The sequence below is a fragment of the Portunus trituberculatus genome, chromosome 47 (assembly GCF_017591435.1).
Source record: "Portunus trituberculatus isolate SZX2019 chromosome 47, ASM1759143v1, whole genome shotgun sequence".
Lineage (NCBI taxonomy): Eukaryota > Metazoa > Arthropoda > Malacostraca > Decapoda > Portunidae > Portunus > Portunus trituberculatus.
In genome coordinates, this window is record NC_059301.1 from 749,927 (window position 1) to 773,163 (window position 23,237).

Below are 23,237 nucleotides of genomic sequence, written 5' to 3' on the forward strand. Positions count from 1 at the left end.
GGGTGACACTTTCATCTCTGTGTGGATCCATTACCTCTGTCTTTTTCATATTGTAATTTTTGTTGTCCCTTCCAGTGCCTTTCCTACATAAAATAAAAAAAACTTGAAATGATGAACCCCACAATGAATTATTATTGTATCTGTATAAATTCTTTTATTACAGAATGAATGTGGAGCACAGGAGAAGACCTTTACTGTGCATAGTCCAGGTGAAATATCCTCCACCTACACCATTCAGATGGGGGATGAGCTCATAGTAGCTGCTCTCAGTCTCTTTTATCCAGACCTCCTCAAGATAACAGGTTCAAAGAGTACCATTACACAAAAGCCTAATCCAGGTGATCCAGATGATCCTTTTGATGAAAATTATCTGCGAGAAACAAGTGTAAGTACTGCATGTGGTAGAATCAAATTGTAGCTACTTGAATAATGGAAACTGGTGTTTCAAATTACTATTTATTTATTTATTTATTTATTTATTTATTTATTTTATTTTATTTTTATTTTTTTATCACAAACCTTCATGTTCTCTATTCATAGCTTTTTTATCGTGTAAGATCTCACTTCTAATGATTATGAGGTATAAAAAAACACTCTGTTTTGAGATTTCAGTTTATAAAATGTGAGTACCAAAACAGATGAAATTCTAACATACACCTTCCTTGCAAGTTTTGTGCTTGCATTGTTCCAAAGGTATAGTGTGTGAAGAAACTTCAGGCATTGAAATCAATGAAAAATGCCTAGTCATTTTGGTCTGTTAGGAAGTTGACTTCCATCCCTTACTTTACTCCCTTATCTCAAAATACATGCCATTAAATTAATGGTTGTGTTGCAATTTCATTGAAGAATGCTCTCATAAAGAAAACAAAAATGGGAAAAGAGGAAAAGAAAAAAAAAAATTTAAGAACCTTAACTTTTCATAGCCTCATTCTGGAGCATGATACACAAGTGTGAAGCCTTGGGTCTGGCTGGTGCTGGCAACACTGATGCGCTGTTTATGAGAGATGTGGGACAGATTGTTTGGTGGCACATGCTAACTTAAATACAGGCAACCCCCGCTTAACGAAGGATCACACAACGAAATTTCGCTACAATGAAGGTTTCATTTTACTACCATCTGCTCGTTTAACGAACACCAAACTCACTTTAACGAAGTTTTATCCGCTGTATCACGCAAGCCGACAGGCTTTTGAATGCACCAGGAGCTGCCAATACTAAGGCCTGCCTCAGGAGAAATCCTGGGACACCTGTGGAATCTAGATCAAGATCAAGCCTCTCGTGGACAACACACGCACCACTCACTCCCCTGTTCAAAACATTAACAGCATCTCGTCTTCCCTCGCTCAACTTACCACCAAAACGCCCTGCAATGTGGCCTAGCGTTCCTAAGACCAGGAAGTCTCTTACTCTCGAAGTGAAGCTGGATATTATTCACAGACACGAGAGAGGCAAGAAAACTATAGCAATGCTCGCCACCATCTTGCTTCCATTTACTGTCTCTACTATTTTCAAGTCAGCAGACTCTATTAAGAAGACTGATGAAACCATATCTTCCTTTCAAGCTAAAACAACCACCTGAACTCGTGACTCTACAATGGATAAAATGGAAAGCCTTGTGGAAATGTGGTACATAAGCTTTGTATGTGATGTGATACAATGATGCGCACATTGTTTACATTCCACAGGTTGCCGGTTAGTGTTTTTCCCGTTTCACTCTCCCTCCCTTCATAAATTTAAAATCATCAACATTATAAAGTTACATACATTAGTGTACATTATAATGACTTAAATTAAACTGCCTAAATGTTTAACTTCATAATTTTTACTTCCATTAAACCTTTCACTGTACAATGATGCACTCTTGCTTTGTTTACTCTGAATGGAAGTTTAAGTCAGGGGTTAAACTTGTTATAATCGGTTCGCTTAATGAAGTTTCGCTTAACGAAGTGTTTTGTAAGAACGTAACCCCTTTGTTAAGCGGGGGTTGCCTGTACATGAAAAATAAACAACAATAGGTAGAATTAACTGTGAAAGAAAACAACAGAAAAAGTAATGACTGTATGAAAAGCATCATGTAATGTGGCACTGGTGAGTAAAGGAGATTAGACATGAGTAGAATTGTCAGATGTTGATTATCATTGGTACATATGTATGTACATACAGTAAGTCCCTGCACTTGGCGAATTAATTTGGCTAGTGAAACTACCGCCAAATGCAAATTTCACCAAGCACTAGTTCTTTATACCATATAAATTGCCTGAAAAATGCCTCAATCAGTCTTTGGTCATTGCCAAAGTCCCTCTTTTGATCCCTGAAATACCATCTTTCGAGCTGAAATACAGTAATCGTCCGCGTATCCGGATTATAGCAGCCAAGGCCCCAGCGGATACATGGAATTTCCTACCCCCGACCCTCTTATAGACTGAGAAAAGACATGTACATAACCCAAATGGGTAACAAAACAATAAATTAAAGCACATTAAATGTAAAATCTGGAACAAAAATTAGTGCATAAGCAGTACAAGGGGTGGTGGGATGTACACACATCAGTAAAGGCGACGTCACATTACCACTTTTCCATCAACTTTCTGTCAACTTTTGTCACCACTCGTCGTCACACACAAGCTCACTATCACCTTTGTCGTGTTTGTCAACTATAAACAAACACGGCGGTCCCTTCACCCCCAGCAAGTCGTTATTTTTTCATTGCTATTTTTGGCCTTTATTGCTCTTTATGAGAAACTTTTCAAACAGCCATGTCTATTTATAAACAACAGAGCAACTCATCTTGGCCAATTGTTCCTTGGAAGTTTTGCCATGGAACATCGCAATCACACACAAATGTAAACAACTGAACCACTTTTCACTGCTAGGCCACAACCAATATATATATATATATATATATATATACAGTAATACTCCGCTTAACAAACGTTCGTTTAACGAATTTCCGGTTTAACATACTATATAAAGTTAGACCAAAAATCCGCATAACGTACAACCATGTCCGTTTTAGCGAATTTTCTGGGTTTGAACTTGCCGTGTGAGGGACCTAACGCGGTAGTTTCGCTGTGATTGGCTGGCTCCTCGCCTCTGTCTCTAGCGCTCCTGGAGCTGGATCCAAGATTCTTTAACAACGTCAGAGCAACCTCTTGCAGCGAAATGGCATCCATGAACGCTTGGAGGGATGGTGACAAGGTTGCTTTCAGGTTGCTCTGAGGTTGCTGGGAACACCACCTCTGGAGGTGGTGTTACTGTCTTATATATGCATTTATGTTCACAAGACAACATTTCTATTAGCTTATTTCAAACCTTGCCCCAAGAAAGGATTGTTTTATAATGTATAAAGTGAAATCTTACATGGAATGCCAAAAAAATAAAGCAGAGCAGAGATGAGCCACAGACAAAGCGGAAGACTCGCGGCCACTCGGCCTCTTCTTCTTCTTGTGACCCTTTTGCTTGCATGTTACTTTCATCATGATGTTTATGTTTTCACTCCTCTCTTGCCTGCTATAATGGATATCATATCTTAGTATTCATATACGCTCATGCCATGAAGATAACCTCGATTCCGTGGCAGTGAGTGACAGTGAATTATTAATGAAATACCGCAGTATTTCATTAGTAATTCACTATCACTCAGTGCCACGGAGTCAAGGTTATCCTCGTGGCATGAGCGTATATGAATACTAAGATATGATATCCATTATAGCAGGCAATAGAGGAGTGGAAACAAATATCATGGGGAAAGACAACACGCAGGCTAAAAGGGTCACAAGAAGAAGAAGCGGTCGAGTCGCCGCGAGTCTCCCGCTTCGTCTGTGGCTCATCTCATCTCTGCTTTATTTTTTGGTATTCCATGTAAGATTTCACTTTATGCATTACAAAACAATCCTTTCTTGAGGGCAAAGTTTGTAAAAAGCTAATAGAAATATTGTTTTGTGAACATAAATGCGAGAATGTGAGAGAATTTGTACGTAGCTCCTCTAACTTCCAATGACTCATATGACATCATAAAAGTAGTGGTAAACCGGTGGCCCAATATGCTGCCAAATGTATATATAATTTTTTTCTTTTAACCCATGTGGTATGTTGGGGACCAGCCCAGAACGCATCCCCCCTATTTCCATTATTTCCTATGGGAAAATTACGTCCGCTTAACGAATATATATATATATATATATATATATATATATATATATATATATATATATATATATATATATATATATAGTGAAATGCTAATCCAATATTCCTTAGCAAATTATATGTCTCTCTCAAAATTCTATCAATATGGCTAACCGGTTGATTGTTTTCTTCCATTGTCACTCCCAAGTCCTTTTCCTTTTTTACTTTTTCTAGTTCTACTCCATCTCTCATCTTATAGATTCCCACTGGTCGTCTTTCACTTTTTCCCATTTCCATGACATGGGTTTTGTCCACATTGAATTCCATCTCCCATTTTTTACTCCATTTCCAGATCTTGTTTAAAACTTCTTGTAGTATTTCACTATCCTCTTTTTGTTTATGACTCTGCACAGTTTCGCATCATCCGCAAACAGATTTATGTAGCTGTTCACTCCCTCTGACATGTTGTTTATATATATGAGAAAAAGTATGTGTGTGTGTGGTATGAATTACACAATTGATTATTATGCATCTATATGTACATGTATTGGAGTCAATCCATTAATTAAAGTGACAATCTGGGTGTTTCCCTTGCATTCACATATGTGTTTGTGCCACTATCTGTTTAGCTATCTGTGTGCTTGCTATATCTGTCCATTGATGTCACTACTCTTCACTCCATTCATTTATTCATTTATCTACATACCTGCCTATCTATCTATATATCCTCTTTAATATCTATTAAAATATCTACAGTACATACCTGCATTGTTATGAATATATCTTTTTTATGTAAGAGAGGGGAACTAGCCAAAGGCAACAAAAATATAAAGAAAAAAAGGCCCAATCAGTTGCCAGTCTCCTTATAGAGCTGATAGAATTAGCCAAATATAGGGACAAATGCCTTGAAACCTCCCTCTTAAATGAAGTCAAGTCTTAGAAAGTTGGAAATATAGGCACAGGGAGTTCCATTCATTCAGCTATGTATTTTACTAACAATCAATGTATTAACCTACCTATAGATCACAACAAAGGTATAAAAAAAAAGACACTAAAAGCATCCAATTAAATCACACAAAAGATTGAAAGGACAACAACAATGATAAAAATCCTTTGTTAAAAAAAAAAAAATCACCCATTCCAGTGTAGAAAGATGGAGAGGGAATCTGAGATAAGACAGTGACGAAGTACCTGAAGGAGAAGTAACAGCACCAGGCCACTACATTTCCATAAAGCTATTTATCTGAAGGGTGAAGCTCCCACAGGCTCCTTTCTCAGAGCACATCCATTCTTCATACCAGCCTCTCTGTCTCTCTCTCTCTCTCTCTCTCTCTCTCTCTCTCTCTCTCTCTCTCTCTCTCTCTCTCTCTCTCTCTCTCTCTCTCTCTCTCTCTCTCTCTCTCTCTCTCCTCCTCCTCCTCCTCTCTCTCTCCTCCTCCTCCTCCTCCTCATCCTCATCCTTGTCCTCCTGAAATCAAAAGGTTTACTTCTCATCAACTCTCTTCCTGTGACTGACTGTCTTCAGCCTCACCACCAAAATGTTGCATCTCTTTCTATCTTTTATCACTATTTTCGTGCTAATTGCTCTATTGATCTTCCTAACTGCATTCCTTCTCTCCTCCTGCAACCTCATTACACAAGGTTCCTCCTCCAGTTAATGAGGAATTATAGCCAGTTGGCAACCCAGTAGTCTCTGTCTCCTCCTGGCTGTGGGTGCAAATGGAGAAAGTGTGTGGCTCCACGGCTGACATTGCTTCTTGGACAGACCAGGTTTTGGATACATGGGCTGGTGCTGCTTCTAGCACGGAGCAGGATGTTTTGGAATTTTTGTCAGCACTGGCCAAGGCTAATAAGGACATTCTTTGTCCTTCTGAAGAGCTATGTTGTAAACTCCTTTTTGATACAGTGGTGGTGGCCAGAGTGCAGGACAATGAGCACTTGGCTTCTCAGCAATGTGCACTTTCTTCTCTGGTACAAGGCTTGGTCTCTTCTTCTCGGGGTTCAGCCTCTGCGCCCCATGGGAGCAATGTACAATGACAGATGAGGAGGGATGGGTTTCTTAGTGCCTCTTTGTCAGCTCCTGTCCCCTGGCTCTCCACTTCAGGGGGAATCCTTTCAGGCCAGGGGTTCTCACGGAGGATCCCATGGCCGGGATAGATCTTGTTAGGGAAGTAGTTGGCCAGTGGGGTGCTTGCCTGCAGCGGCATTGGAAAGCATGGATGGAGATTGGAGCAGGAGAGTGGGTAGTGAAGACTCTGCATTATGAGTGTGTTCTCTTTTTTTGCATCCCCATCATTTGTCTGCCAGACCCATAGAGTTTGTGAGTTTTCCAGAGGGGTCGGATTGTCATGGGACCTTGGACATAGTGGTGCAGGACATGTTAGACAAAGGGGCTATAGAGCTTGTGGTGGGCAAGCTAGAAGGCTTTTATGTCCATCCGTTCCTTGTACCCAAGGTAACAGGGGGCTAGAGACCTGTGTTCAACCTCTTGGGTTTGAACAAGTTTTTTAGTGATCAACCCCTTCTGGATGGAGATGGTGGTGTCAGTTTTGGAGTCCTTGAATGTGGGAGATTGGATGGTGTCTCTGGATCTGAGGGATACATATTTCCAAGTTCCAATCCACTCTCGTTCTCGCAAGTAGTTGTGGTTCATTTGGCAAGGCAAGGTTTTTCAGTTCAAAGTTCTTTTATTTGGCCTCGCCACCAGTCTGCAGGTCATTACCAAGTTGATGGCTCCAGTGTCTTCATGGGCTCATCAACACACTATCTCCCTGGACAATTGGCTGGTCACAGCATATGTGCTATCCAGGCTGTTTTTTGTAACTGTGTGCTCAATTGGGTATTCAGATCAATCTGCCCAAATCAGACCTGGTACCCAGCCAAAGGAAACAGTACCTGGGCACAGTGCTGGATTCAGTGAGGGCTTTGGTTTTTCTGTTGCCAGCAAGGGTCAGCCAGTTTCTGTCGGTTGTGCAGAGTTTTCTAGAGGACAGAGCCTCTACAGTGTCTCTATGGATATCACTCTTAAGTCATCTGGCTTCCCTGGAGAGGCTGGTCCCGGGCAACCGGGTACGTTATCAGTCCCTTAAGTGGTGCCTGATGACACACTGGAAGGCAGTGTCAGGCCCACCCTGGTGGTGGGTTTCTCCTTCCCAGCTGTGTCTAATGGACCTCTCCTGGTGGATGAATCTGGGTCATCATATAACGGCAGCTTCCTTTGTGATGGCTGCTCTGGAACAGCCTCTATTTTCTGACACATCTCTTCATGGTTGGGGTGCTCATTTGAGGGGATTGTCATCTAGGGGCTATTGTTTCGAGGGGTGTGGTCTCCACAGGAGCAGAGGTTTCACATCAACCACATGGAGATGATGGCTGTTTTCAGGGCCTTGCAGTCCTTTCAGTAGGAATTGTCAGGGACAGTGGTGTCTCTCATATTAGACAATTGGACAAGTAGATGAGACTTACCTTGTAAGTTGAAGTATGCTTGTGATTTTACGAAGCAAACCGGCACTGCTAGCTTTGAAACCTTCACATGAGATATGCTTGCCTCGTACCACACCAGACTTTGAAACCATACGACTACCCACATGCCATAAGAAAGTAAAAACATAGTATACATAGTAAAGTTCCCGGACAGAAAATGTCATAACCTGGGCGGGAGTGGAGGGCATGTGAAGGTTCCAAAGCCAGCAGTGGCGGTTTGCTTCGTAAAATCACAAGCATACTTCAAATTACAAGGTAAGTTTCGTCTACTTGTCCAATTTTACCTCAGCAAACCGCCCTCTGCTGGCGGAACCTCCACATGAAGCTTTGAAGCCACGTGGGTATCAGATGTACTATAACTCAACATGTGTGAATAAAAAACTAATGAAGATGCAGAACAAATTTTTCTGGAAAGACCTGTCCAGATACATGAATGTACATGTACAAAATAAAAAATTAAATGAAACCTTTGAATCTTGGACTTGAAGTACACCTGTAAGTACCTATACACTGTAAATGAACAACATAATAAAGTGAATTCAACATTTTTAATACATAAAATTAGACTTACCATGGATGGTGAAGAGGCGTTGTGCTGTTGGTATGCTGGGATCTGCCGTGATCGTATAGTGGGGCCCTCAGAAATTTATTCTGAGTCACTGGAGCTTTGCAGCTCCAATGAATCTGTACCTGAAATACTAATGTGCTGGTGCTGTGCTGGTGGGGTGTTAGTACCTGTATGTGAGGTGGAGGGTTGTGGTGATGGTGGACTGGTTGGTAACCTTGGTGCCTGAGGTGAGCGCAGAGTTATTCGTTTGAAAAATGTGTCTAATTTTAACTGTTTACCACTTTGATATTGTTCCTTAATTACGGCCTCTCTAAACAATCTTAGGTTACTGTAGTGAAGACTCAGATCTCTGCTCTTGGTAAATTCCACAAACTGTAGCACAGTGTCCATACAGCTCCTCACCTCCGACAGTCTTGGCAGTGTTACCGGCATCTTGTCTTCGTCGTCACTGCTGCTGCTCTCGTGGGTATCGGTCACCTCCGCAGCAATCTCCTCATCTGAGAGTATTTGGTATCCCGGATCAGCATCATTCTCATTCAGCCATTCTTGAACATCTTCCAATGTTACATCTTTTTTGTCTGCGCGCTGTAGAACACGGTGGAAATCGCCAGCTTCAAATCCCTCAAAGTTGTAATCAGGTTCAGCATTCAGTAGAAGTTTCTTCCAGCTGTTTGCTAAGGTAGAAATTTTCAAGTCTTTCCACGAATTAGCAAAGTTAAAAATTGCAGACTTGATTTGTAACTCTTGATGTTCTCTCGTGTGCGCAGGCCCCTGGTGTCGTTTTGTTTGTCTTCCTCAGTCTCAATTACCACCATAACCTCATCTAAGTAGCGTCTTTGGTATCTCCTTTTCACCGCACTGATGACACCTTGGTCCATTGGTTGGATGAGTGATGTTGTGTTGGCAGGCAAATACAAGACACGTATTTTGCCATCAGCACTTACAAGCTTGTCACCACTAGGGTGAGCAGGCGCATTATCTAGCAGAAGAAGAGCTCTTACGTCGTCTGGGTGAAACTTCAAGACATCCTCCTGGTGCCGTCGTACTTCTGGTACAAAATGCTTAAAGAACCAGTCAGAGAAAATCGAAACATTAAACCATGCTTTCCTGGAGTGGTAATAGTGGACTGTAAGGTGTGTATGTGATCTTTCAATGCACGGGGACGAGCAGACTTGCCAACAATCACCAGCTTGTGTCGGTGCATACCGTCTCCTTACACATCTTCCCCCTCATAACCTCTTCATCCTTCCGTGCCTGAGTATTCTTGGGTAGTGAGCGCCAAAATAGGCCTGTTTCATCTGTGTTGTACACTTGGGACATAAGAAGGTCTTCGTCCTTAATCAACTCATTAAGCTTGACCCGGTAGACCTCAGCACCGACCGTATCTGCACTGCCAGTTTCACCCCTCACCACCGAATCACGCAATCCATACCTGTTTCTGAAATGCCATAACCAACCATCACTAGCACTGAACTGAATACCTAAATGCTTACTGAGCTGTTCACATGCATTACGTATTGTAGTTGTTGTTCCTCTAATGACCAACTGCCACCTGTGGTATGCTCATTTAAATGACCTCCCCATCCTGTGTTGGAAGCGTCTGTGTGCAAGTCAATGTCCGTACCTCCTCTGAAAATCAGTCTGTTTTGTATGGTAATATTATGTACCCACCATGCTAAATCATCTGTCATATCATTAGTGATCCCCAACATCTTGTTAAAATTGCCTTTCACTTGTTGCAAAGCCAAGATTTTTGCCCTTTCCAGTTTCCTGTAGTGCAACCTTCCTAAAGTCACTGCTGGAGAGGCAGCCATTAGTAGTCCAGTGACTCTAGCTACTTCTCTAATTTTATCCCTTTCCTTGCCCATGAGTGACTTACAGGCTTGCATGATCTTAACTATCATACGTTCCGGCAATGACACTGTCATACTCTTTGTATCAATAATATTACCTAAGTACTCAATACGTTGAGTGGAAACTGACTTCTCCAAATTAATGTGAAACCCCAGCTTCCTCAACAACTGGAGGGTGTCCTGTATGCAATCCAAACAGCCCTGCCTGGAACTGTTACAAATTAGTGTGTCATCAATGAAACTAGTGATCCGGTGACCTTTCTCCCTTAATGCAGCAAACACCGGCTTCATAAGCTTTGTGAAAAGCCTTGGTCCTTCAGACACTCCATTGGGTAAACAGGTAAACTGATAAATGTTGTTTTTCCATTTGAAACAAAAGAACCTCTGTTGTTCCTCTGCAATCCTAACTGAATAATAAGCATGTCTTAAGTCAACAGAAGCCATGAAGTCCCCCTTACTGACCAAAGTAATTGCCTGTTCAAAATTCTCCATTTTGAAGTGTTTGTATGGAATATAAGTGTTTAGTCCTTTTAAGTTCAGCACCACCCTAGCCTCACCATTCCTCTTTTTCCTTAAAAATATTGGAGAGATGATTTGATTATCCTCCTGTGTAATTTTTATCGCCTTAAGTTTTAAAAGTTTGGAAATCTCCTCAGAGACAATTTGTTGTTCTAACTCACTGAAATTATATTCAAGTTCACCTGCAAATAAGTGTGCAATGTCAGCTGAATTGATGTCAAAATGGCAGTGTTGAACAATATCTAAAACAAAAGGATCCCTAGTAATTTTACGCCACTCATGTGCAAAATACTGAAGCTTGCCAGCTTCAAAACTGGTACTTGCCTCTGTTATTGCCTGGGCTTGTACTGGGAGTGGCCTCAGCCGTTTTTTTGACTCCGTGTCCTGCCGTGTGGGGCCTGTCCTCAGACCACTCCTGTATGCTGGTCGTGTCGTCACATAAGGTTGGACTCTTGATGACCAGCCCTTGTGAGCAGGCCTCCCCCAGACTCCTCTAGACCTGCCCCCTGTGAACTTCCATGCAGAGACCGGCTTCTTCATGGAGATTTTGTTCCTAAGTTTCTCAGAGTCCTCAATCTGCTTGGCAGAAAGAGAAACGTCATCCCCAAAGAGAAACCGTGACATCAGAACCTTATGCGAACACAGATGGGCATACTTCTGGTTTAACTCCCGTTTCATCACGAACCGACGAGCAATGTTATTCTTGTGGTTAGCATTGCCTAACAAGGCCAGAGCCCCATTTAACAAGCCCACTTCATGCGCAACCACCGTATTGCCCTCATCTTGTGCCACTTTAACCAACCTCAAAAGAGACTTCACTATGATGGTTGCCACTCTCTGAATGTCCTTGTTGACGTCCTTCAACCGGAAGTTCGCCTTCTTTGCACCCGTACGCAAAGCCTCCAACACCTGCAGCTGGTTACAGTCCACCGGCGCGAGGGCCGGACAGTTAGCTGGCCGCTTGACTATGTCGTCCTCGCAGATGTCCTTGTAGTCATCCTCACGCAAACCACAGTTGAACACAAAGTTCACCATCTCAGCAACCTTCAGGTCAATGTCTGCCGAAACCAATTTGGCAGGGCCAAAGGCCTTGGCCGCCTGCAACAAGGTGCTGCCTCCCGGGTCCTGCCCCACCAGCTCGTCCTCACTAGCAGTGTCGTGAAAGCCCGAGAAGTAAGCCGGGGAACGCGGCTGCTGCTCACCTGTTGAAGTCCCCGCCCCGTCATACACCACTATATGTGCAGGGGAAGACACCGACTTTCCAGCCTTCAACTTGTTAACGTCCTCCCGCAGCTCTGCCAATGCCTCCATCACAGTATTCCACGGAGCATCACTAGCAGTTGTCACTGGGCCCGGCGGGCCCCTTCCTGGAAGACCTGCTGCACCTCGGAGCAGCCGGCGAACCACCAGGGTCAGCAAAGACACACTCAGCGGCAGACATGGTTGCAAACCTGCCGACGAAAACACAATCCAGCCTTGGCCATATGTGAAGCCACAAACACTGCATAACAGAGTGAAAAAAAGCCAAATCTCAGGTGCTACCCGCTCCTAAAAGGATCATGGGTAGAAGGCACTGTACCTGCGTGACAGGTGACATGGCCTTTCCTGAAAAACACTGTGCGAAAACACTGAGCCCGCACAGCACGTCCGACCGATGTGGCGGCAAGGAAGCAACTGGTGTGGTACAAGGCAAGCATATCTTAAGTGGAGGTTCTGCCAGCAGAGGGCGGTTTGCTGAGGTAAAATTTGACAGTGGTGGCCTATTTACGGAACTTAGGGGGCACTCGGTCCTCCAAAAGAGAGGCTTTTTGTGGAAAGGTGTTAGATTTATGGTCTGTCCTGTAAGACAGCCCTCTGCCAGAGTTTATCAGGCAAAGTGGTCTTTCTTCTGTGGCTGGTGTGAGTCGAGGGGTTGTCATCCTCTTACGATCTCTGTGATGTATTTGGCGGACATTTTTTATTTTTCTTTGGAACACAAAACATGTGTCCTAGCTGCCCTTTAGGGGGTATCATTCAGCTTCGGCCCCCATTTTCCAGCAGGTTGGCTTGGATATCTCACAGGATAGGGATCTGTTGGCCCTGTTCTTGGGATTTGCCAAGTTGCCTCCTCCCCATTCACCACACATTCCTGCATGGGATTTGTCCTTAGTTTTATGTTCATTAATGAAGTCCCCTTATGAGCCTCTTCATTTGGCTTCAATGAGGGGTGGTGCACTAAAATCTTTTCTTTTGGCTTTAGCATCTGTTCATTGAGTTAGCAAATTGCATGAGCTTTCAGTGGAAGTACATCTTTATGACTTTTTCTCTAGCTCCTGATTTTCTAGCGAAGTCTCAACTCCCAGGTAATGAATCTCAGTCCAGCTTCACCATTCCTGCTCTTACAGAGTATGTTGGGGACTCGGAAAGGGACTGGCTTTTGTGCCCAGTCAGAGCCATCAGGGAGTACTTTCATAAGACCAGGGATTGTTATCCTAGATGCTCCCGCCTTTTTGTGACTGTTACTGAGCCTTGGTGTGTGGTGCACCCTCATACTATTTCTCACTGGATATGTCAGGTTATCCAGCGTTCATATGAGGATGTTTCTGAGGAGGACATGCACTTGGTTCAGGTGAAGGCACATGAAGTTAGAGCAGTGGCGATGAGTGCCTTGTTCAAGAAGATTCTAAGTATTCCTGCCATTCTTCAGGCAGGAACCTGGAAGAGTATGTCCAATTTTGCTTCTCTTTATCAGTATTTGGATACCTTTTTCTCTGGGCCCTTTTGTGTTGGCTCTCAGTGTAATGCAATAATTTTTCTTTTGGGTTCCTTATACAGCAATTCTCCACTTACGAACAGGAGTGTCAAAGCTGTTCGTAGAGCGAAAATTCGTTAAGTGGACATAATTTTCCCATAGGAAATAATGGAAATGGGGGATGTGTTCTGGGCTGGTCCCCAACATACCACATGGGTTAAAAAAAATTAGATATATGTACCTGTACCATTAATAACCAAGTATCCCCAACATACTATATGGGTTAAATAAAATTGTATATTAATAACCAAGAAGTGTTTTATTGAATATCCTTACAACAAATCTTCAAAACACTAACACAAAAAACACTGAAAAAAGGCTAAAAAAAAAAAAAACCCATCTCATCCTCCTTGCTGCTAATAAGTGAGGGAAGTAGTGGGGAGGCACTCACCACACACTACCACCACTAACACACAAAAAAACACTAACACAAGAAAACACTAACACAAAAAAAACACTAACACAAAAAAAACACTAACGGTGAGGGAGGTGGCAGCAGATAAAGTGAAGAACTTGATTATGCTTCTCTGCTTTCCTCTCGCCCTCTTCTGCCGCAGGGATTCTTCATAAGGACGCAGCAAGGCCTGCACTGCTATCTGGACCTTGAAGCTCCTGTCGGCATTCTCATCCCTGTCCAGCACCACATCGATGAAATCGAGGTCTGAATGCACCACCGCCGTCAGGTCAGCGAGCGTCATCACTTTTGGGACAGGCGAGTCTTCCTCCACTTCCTCCCTAGCTGCTAACTCCTGCTCCTACTCCACCAAGTCCTCTGCGCTGAGGTCATCGGCGTGGGACTGGACGAGTTCAGCAATGTCATCCACGTTGATGGTGTCTTCTCCTTCAGCCGTCAAACGAGCTGAATTGGCCAGTTCAGCTATTTCCTGCTGCAGGTCTTCCTAACAGGGGATAGGGTCAAACCCTCTGAAGTCCTGAACAACTTCTGGCCACACCTTTAGTCACACTGCATTCATAGTGTTGTTCTGCACCTCGTCCCATGCAGCGGCGATGTGCTCGATGGCAGCCCTGATGTTGAACTCCCGCCAGAAGTCCTTGACCTAGACCCCATGGATGTCCAATGCTACATTAGTCACCCTCAGTGTGCGACGTGTGCAGTAATGTTTGAACATCGAGATGAGGCCCTGGTCGCAGGGCTGCACCAAGGACTTGGTGTTGGGTGGCAGGAAGACAACCTGGATGTTTTCACACCAGTCTGTCATCATCCTCGGGTGGCTGGGGACATTATCCAGGACATATATATGACATATATATATATATGTATATATATATATATATATATATATATATATATATATATATATATATATATATATATATATATATATATATATATATATATATATATATATATATATATATATATATATATATATATATATATATATATATATATATATATATATATATATATATATATATATATATATATATATATATATATATATATATATATATATATATATATATATATATATATATATATATATATATATATATATATATATATATATATATATATATATATATATATATATATATATATATATATATATATATATATATATATATATATATATATATATATATATATATATATATATATATATATATATATATATATATATATATATATATATATATATATATATATATATATATATATATATATATATATATATATATATATATATATATATATATATATATATATATATATATATATATACAGGCAACCCCCGTTTAACAAAGGTTCACACAACGAAATTTCGCTATAACGAAGGTTTCATTTTACTACCATCTGCTCGTTTAACGAACACCAAACTCGCTTTAATGAAGTTTTATCCAGGTAATTTTTTTCCAAATTTGAAAGCCCCACTGTATCATGCAAGCTAACAGGCTTTTGAATACATCAGGAGCTGCTGGTACTAAGGCCTGCCTCAGGAGAAATCCTGAGACACCTGTAGAATAAAGATCAAGATCAAGCCTCTCATGGACAACACAGGCTCTGCCGATACAAAGGCCTGACTCAGAAGAAATTCTGTGTCACCTGTAGCATCAAGATCAAGATCAAGGTCACACGCACCACTCACTGCCCAGTCAAAACATAACAGCGTCACCAGCAGCTCATCTTCCTTAGTTCAACTTACCACCAAAACACCCTGCAATGTGGCCTAACGTTCCTAAGAAGACCAGGAAGTGTCTTACTCTCGAAGTGAAGCTGGGTATTATTCACAGACAAGAGAAAGGCCAGAAAACTAATAACATTGCTTCCCACCATGGCTTGACTCCATCTACTGTCTACTATTTTCAAGTCAAGAGACTCTATTAAGAAGGCTAGTGAGACCTCATCTTCCTTGCAAGCTAAAGAACCACCAGAACTGGTGACTCTACAATGGATAAAATGGAAAGCCTTGTGGAAATGTGGTACATAAGTTTTGTATGCAGTACCTTGATGCGCACTTTGTTTACATTCCACAGGTTGCCGGTTAGTGTATTTCCGTTTCACTCTCCCTCCCTTCATAAAGTTAAGATCATCAACATTATAAAGTTACGTACATACATACATTAGTGTACATTATAATGACTTAAATTAAACTACCTAAATGTTTAACTTCATAATTTTTACTTTCATTAAACCTTTTACTGTACTATGATGCACTCTTGCTTTGCTTACTCTCAATGGAAGTTGAAATCAGGGGTTAAACTTGTTATAATCGGTTCGCTTAACGAAGTGTTTTTTAGGAACGTAACCCCTTCGTTAAACGAGGGTTGCCTGTGTATATATATATATATATATATATATATATATATATATATATATATATATATATACAGTGAACCCTCGGCTATTGCGACTTCAGCTATCGCGTTTTATTGCTATCACGCACCCATGAAAAGCTACTAAAATTTCATTATCGCCACCTCAGATGCCTGCTATCGCGCGCCCAGCCATGACATCATGGGATATCTGAGCGCTCATTGGCCAAAACCGCCTTCCCGCCAAGACCGATTTGGCTATCGTGTTTTCGGCTATGGCGCGGCTATTTCGGCCCCAATTGGGCGCGATAGCCAAGGGTATATATATATATATATATATATATATATATATATATATATATATATATTTATTTACACACGTTAAGTGGAGCAGAAATACAGGTCAACCTCTTACTGCAGAGCGGGAGAGAGTGAGACAGAGGGAGCCAATACCAGCACTAGAAGCACTAGAAACGGAGGCGGGGAGCCAGCCAATCACAGGGAAGCTGCTGCATTCAGTCCCTCACCTGGCAAATTCAAACCCAGAAAATTCGCTAAAACGGATGTGGTTGTATGTTATGTGGACTTTTTGGTCTAACTTTATATAGTACGTTAGACCAGAAATTCGCTAGACGAACGTTCGTTAAGCGGAGTATTACTGTACATACAGTTATTTGTATTGACCTCTGTGGGGTTCAGGGTCATTGGACTGTTCTTGTGGAGAGATTTGTGGTTCTCTCACTCCTTTGGTTTTGTCCCTCTGTTATGGGATACAAGTACTGTGTTGTGGTCAATGTTATGTTACAATGGAGAGGGCACAGAGTAGTAGTGTCTTTTGTTCAGGAACTCTCTCACACTGTCTTCTCAGGGGAGTTAACTTAAACACAGCTTGGGTTTTCCTTCTATTAACAGTACAATTATTTACTCTACACTTGGATAGTCTTGTACACACGCACACAGGTCCAGATCTCTCTCTGGCAGTCTCCAAGGAGCGTCGCGGCCAGCTCATGTGATCGCCAGACTTCAACTTATGTAGCTCATCTCGTCCATCTTTCGTCAGCAAAAACTCACTGACACTGGTGAGCGATTCATATATTTAAGAATCGTTACAAATGCATTGGTTACAATAGTTAAAGTATTACTTATTTATAAATTAAAGAAATAAAATATGTCTTAGTGCATACTAAATGTATGTGTATGCTGTTATAATTACATATATAAAATCCAGCAACCAGAGATTCCAACATTGAGCGTGTGGGAACAAATGCTGACTTGCAAATGAAAAGGAATGGATGTGCTTCTTGCTAAGCTCAGCCTTGCTTCTCATGACAGTGTGTAGAAACAAGGAAAAAAAATAGTTATATACAATTCATACCCTAACAGCTGCACCCACCTCAGGATATGGCCTCCACCTTGTAAGTTTTGGGTTTGTAAGGGTGTGTGTCTTAGGAATGAAAGTTGTGCTTAGGGGTGAGGTCATCCCTCCTATACTTGGGATTCAGTTCTTAAGCAATAATTGATCATTATGGGTAGTAGTATGTGTAATAACGAATAGGATTTTTTAAGGTAAAATTATTTTTTATCTACATATTTACCCATAATTATTAATTATAATTGAGATTCCCTTCCTCCCTCCCCTCTATGACCTTTTAGGTGGTACCTGGGAGTAGAAAATAGGCTGGGTGTCTTCTCAAAGGAAACGAGAAATGGCACCACAAGTATTTGTTTTGTTTCTCTTTCTGAAGCTGTGAGACATAGTGTAAGTTTGCTGTGGGAATGGGGGTTTAAGCAATAATTAATGATTATGAGTAAGTATGTAGATAAAATGAATTTTACATTAAAAAAAGTCCTATATTCCCTATGATTTTTCAGAGGAGGGGTGGCCGTGAAGCAGCTGAGGCCATGGAAGTAGGAGGTGGTGAAGGAGGTGATGCAGGGGAAGAAGATATTGTTGTTGATGATCAACCACTTCCTCCAGCTCAGATTGTTCCTTCATCATCATCACGGAATGATACCACAGCTTTTACCAGTTATGACAAGCTGCTTTCTTTAGAGCAAGCTATTCTCACTAGTATAGAAAGATGTCGTAAGTCTATATTAATTTTTATATATTTTTATGCCTGTGCATGCAAGAAAACACTGAGTCATGTATACAAACATAGATGGATTTATATCAAGAATGTTGGAAGTGAGACATTATATACAGTAATACTCCTCTTAACAAACGTCCGTTTAACGAATTTCCGGGTTAACGTACTACATATAAAGTTAGACCAAAAAGTCTGCATAACATACAACCACATCTGTTTTAGCGAATTTTCTGAGTTTGAATTTGCCGGATGAGGGACTGAACGTGGTAGTTTCACTGTGATTGGCTGGCTCCCCACCTCTGTCTCTAGCGCTCCTGGAGCTGGATCCAAGATTCTTTAACAACGTCAGAGCAGCCTCTTGCAGCGAAATATATATATATATATATATATATATATATATATATATATATATATATATATATATATATATATATATATATATATATATATATATATATATACGTTTGGCAGCATGTTGGGCCACCGGTGTACCACTACTTTTATGATGTCATATGAATCATTGGAAGTTAGAGGAGCTACGTACAATTCTCTCACATTCTCGCATTTATGTTCACAAAACAACATTTCTATTAGCTTTTTACAAACCTTGCCCCCAAGAAAGGATTGTTTTGTAATGCATAAAGTGAAATCTTACATGGAATACAAAAAAATAAAGCAGAGATGAGATGAGCCACAGACGAAGCGGAAGACTCGCGGCCACTCGGCCGCTTCTTCTTCTTCTTGTGACCCTTTTGCTTGCGTGTTACTTTCATCATAATGTTTATTTTCACTCCTCTATTGCCTGCTATAATGGATATCATATCTTAGTATTCATATACGGTCATGCCACGAGGATAACCTTGACTCCGTGGCACTGAGTGATAGTGAATTACTAATGAAATACCGCGGTATTTCACAAAAAGAAGAAGCGGCCGAGTGGCCGCGAGTCTCCCGTTTCGTCTGTGGCTCATCTCATCTCTGCTTTATTTTTTGGTATTCCATGTAAGATTTCACTTTATGCATTACAAAACAATCCTTTCTTGGGGACAGAGTTTGTAAAAAGCTAATAGAAATGTTGTTTTGTGAACATAAATGCGAGAATGTGAGAGAATTGTACGTAGCTCCTCTAACTTCCAATGATTCATATGACATCATAAAAGTAGTGGTACACCGGTGGCCCAATATGCTGTCAAACGTATATATATATATATATATATATATATATATATATATATATATATATATATATATATATATATATATATATAATTTTTTTTTTTTTCTTTAACCCATGTGGTATGTTGGGGACCAGCCCAGAATGCATCCCCCCCTATTTCCATTATTTCCTATGGGAAAATTACGTCCGCTTAACGAATGTTCGCTCTATGAACAGCTTTGACACCCCTTATCCTGTTCATGAAGCAGAGTATTACTGTATTGGATAAAACAACCAGACGTGGTACATATAACAGAAACAAAGTTAAGCGAAGACGTCCAGATAAATTTTTAAGATCAGTGATATAATGTTTGGAGGAGAGACAGGAGGGGAAAAGCAGGAGGAGGAGTATTGATGATAGCTTGAGAGGATATATATGTGGAAGACGTACAATATGGAGATGGACTGGCAGAGGGTTTAAGCATAACAATTATGACCAGTGGGATGGAAAGGAGGAGTTTCATAATAACATATGTGCCACCAAACACTAATACCAAAGACTAATTACATGGAGGCTTGATGTACACAAAGAAATGTAAAATGAAGTGCTAAATTGCTTGAACAATATCTCAAGAAAGAACAGAAAAGTGTTACTTGTAGGGGATCCAGACTGCAAAAATGTAAAATGGGAAGAAATGGATGTAAACAGTCATGCTGAATGATTGGGGGAAAGAAATCTTACAAAGGGAAAAGCATGAGAAGTATTGATAATGGTTCAAGAGGATATACATGTAGAAGAAATACAATATGAAGATGGACTGGCAGAGGATTTAAGTACAACAATTAGGACCAGTGGGAGGGAAAGGAGTAGTATCATAGTAACATATGTGCCACAAAAGACTTATACATGGAGGCTTGATGTACACAAAGAAATGCAAAATGAAGTGCTCAATTGCTTGGACAATATGTTAAGAAAGGACAGAAGAGTGCTACTTGTGCGGGATCTAAACTGCAAACATGTGAATTGGAAAGAAATGGATGTAAACAGTCATGCTGGATGGTGAAGAAGAAGTGTGCAACTGGTAATGGTAAACAATGGGTGAAAGACTATACAAGGTACAAAGGGGAAGAAGAACCATCTATGCTGGATTTGATATGAGAAAACGAAGCCTTGTCCAGCCAGCAAATATCATAGCCTAATGGGGAAAAGTGATGATGTGGTTCTCGAAGTTGAAATAGAGGAACAAGAAATTTTGAAATGTAATGAGGAACTCAAAGAAGGTTGAATCATGCCAAGACAAATTTTGAGGGATTAAGAAATTACTTTGGCAGTATTGATTGAAGGAAACCATGCAAGGTAAGTCCATGAGAAGAAGGAAATACTGCTGTGCACATCCCCAATCCTCACAGTTGTTGGGGTGGCTGCATTGAAAACCAAGAGGGATTCGTACGTATGTTGAGACAAGGCAAGCCAGGAGCGATCACACCAGGCAGGCACAGGGAAAAAAAACAAAACAAAGGCACATGACATTCACCACCACTTCATTATATGTCACAACACTGGTTATCTCAGTACAATGCCAAGCAAGGTAGTCACAGGCACACTTTCACAACACTCTGTCACTAGCACAAGATGTGAGATGGAGTGCAGGTTGATTGGTCAGAGGTGCAGTGGGTAATACAGCCAGTCCAAGTTCCAGGTAGAGCTGGATTGCCAGTATCCTGCTATATACGTCACCTCTGCACCTCTGTTCTGAAACTGTTTGCTGGTTCATGCACTCGGATGATGTATTAGAACCGTCTCACATACACACACACACACATACGCACACACACATTCAACAGAATGGACCAAGTGGTTAATGAGAAACTGATACTGAGTGAAGAATAAGACATTTGAAGCACAAGATCGCATAGCAAGAAGCTAAAGAAGGGAAGATGTCCAAGAGATATTAAAAAATATAGTTTCCCGCAAAGATGTGTTGAGACGTGGAACAGCTTGAGTGAAGAAGTGGTGTCAGCAACGAGTGTGCATAGTTTCAAAGAAAAATTGGATAAGTGTAGATGTGGAGACGGCCACACGAGCGTAAAGCCCAGGCCCTGTACAACTACGACTAGGTAAATACATGGAAGCCGTTCGCCGGTTCGTACATTCGAATCATGTATTCACATCATCTCATGTACGCACACACACACACACACACACACACACACACACACACACACACACACACACACACACACACACACACACACACACACACACACACACACACACACACAGAAAAGGTCGGTCATGTGTAACAAATTTATTGAGTTTCTACTCTAGAATAGTTGATAAAGTACAAGAGAGAGAGGGATGGATTGACTGTATTTATTTAGATGTCATTTATTTATATATATATATATATATATATATATATATATATATATATATATATATATATATATATATATATAATATAAATGACATGCCAGAGGAGTGAACAGCTACATAAATCTGTTTATGGACGATGCGAAACTGTGCAGAGTCATTAAACAAAAGAGGATTGTGAAATACTACAGGAAGACTTAAACAAGATCTGGAAATGGAGCAAAAAATGGGAGATGGAATTCAATGTGGACAAGCCATGTCATGGAAATGGGAAAAAGTGAAAGACGACCAGTGGGAATCTATAAGATGGAAGATGGAGTAGAACTAGAAAAAGTAAAAAAGGAAAAGGACTTGGGAGTGACAATGGAAGAAAATAATCAACCGGTAAGCCATATTGATAGAATTTTCAGAGAGACGTATAATTTGCTAAGGAATATTGGAGTAGCATTTCACTATATGGACAAGGAAATGATGAAGAAATTGATAAGTACTAAAATAAGACCTAGATTGGAATATGCAGGAGTTGTGTGGACTCCCCATAAAAAGAAACACATAAGAAAATTAGAGAGACTACAAAAAATGGCTACAAGAATGGTTCCAGAATTTAAAGGGATGACATATGAGGAGAGACTAAAGGCTATGGATCTACCAACCTTGGAGCAGAGAAGAGAGAGAGGGGATCTGATACAAGTTTATAAATTGATTAACGAAATGGATGAAGTGAATAATGAGAAACTGATCCTGAGAGAAGAATATGTATGACTTTAGAAGCACAAGATCGCATAGTAAGAAACTAAGGAAGAGACGATGTCTGAGAGATGTTAAAAAATTTTGTTTCCCACAAAGATGTGTTGAGACTTGGAACAGTTTGAGTGAGGAAGTGGTGTCAGCAAAGAGTGTACATAGTTTTAAAGAAAAATTGGATAAGTGTAGATATGGAGACGGGACCACACAAGCATAAAGCCCAGGCCCTGTAAAACTACAACTAGGTAAATACAACTAGGTAAATACACACACACACACACACACACACACACACACACACACACACACACACACACACACACAACTAAAAGATAGAGATGAAAATATGACAAACAAAATGGTTGGAGTCCTCAAGACAAAATAAAATCTAGTTTGAGAAATTGCGGAAAAAAAAGAGTGTAATCACATTTGGATTAAAAGAAAAAAATATAAAATATAGACCAAGAAGAGAAAAAGAAGAAATTAAATCAGTCAAAGACCTACAAAAAAATCTAAACGACGAAGATAGGCAGAACTTAGAAGAAGAAGCAGAAAAAATATACAGAATGGGATCATTTCAAGAAGAAAAAACGAGACCAATTAAAATACTACTAAAATCACAAGCAGCAACAGAAGAAATATTATATAGAACAACTAAACTCAGAGAAACAGAAGGTTGCAAGGATATATATATAAAGAAAAATAGAAATAAGGAAGAAAGGAAGAGATACAATGAACTGGTGGCAGCAGTAC

General features: G+C 40.6%; 1 protein-coding gene across 1 annotated transcript in view; it reads left to right on the plus strand.

Annotated features, from left to right (window-relative positions):
• LOC123520750 (actin-related protein 8-like) overlaps positions 1-23,237 on the plus strand; it is a 133,024-nt gene that overhangs the window by 67,201 nt on the left and 42,586 nt on the right. The window contains exons 7-8 of the mRNA XM_045283313.1: positions 164-385; positions 17,993-18,206. Coding sequence (XP_045139248.1) covers positions 164-385; positions 17,993-18,206 — 436 coding nt within the window. The remainder of the gene's footprint in view (positions 1-163; positions 386-17,992; positions 18,207-23,237) is intronic.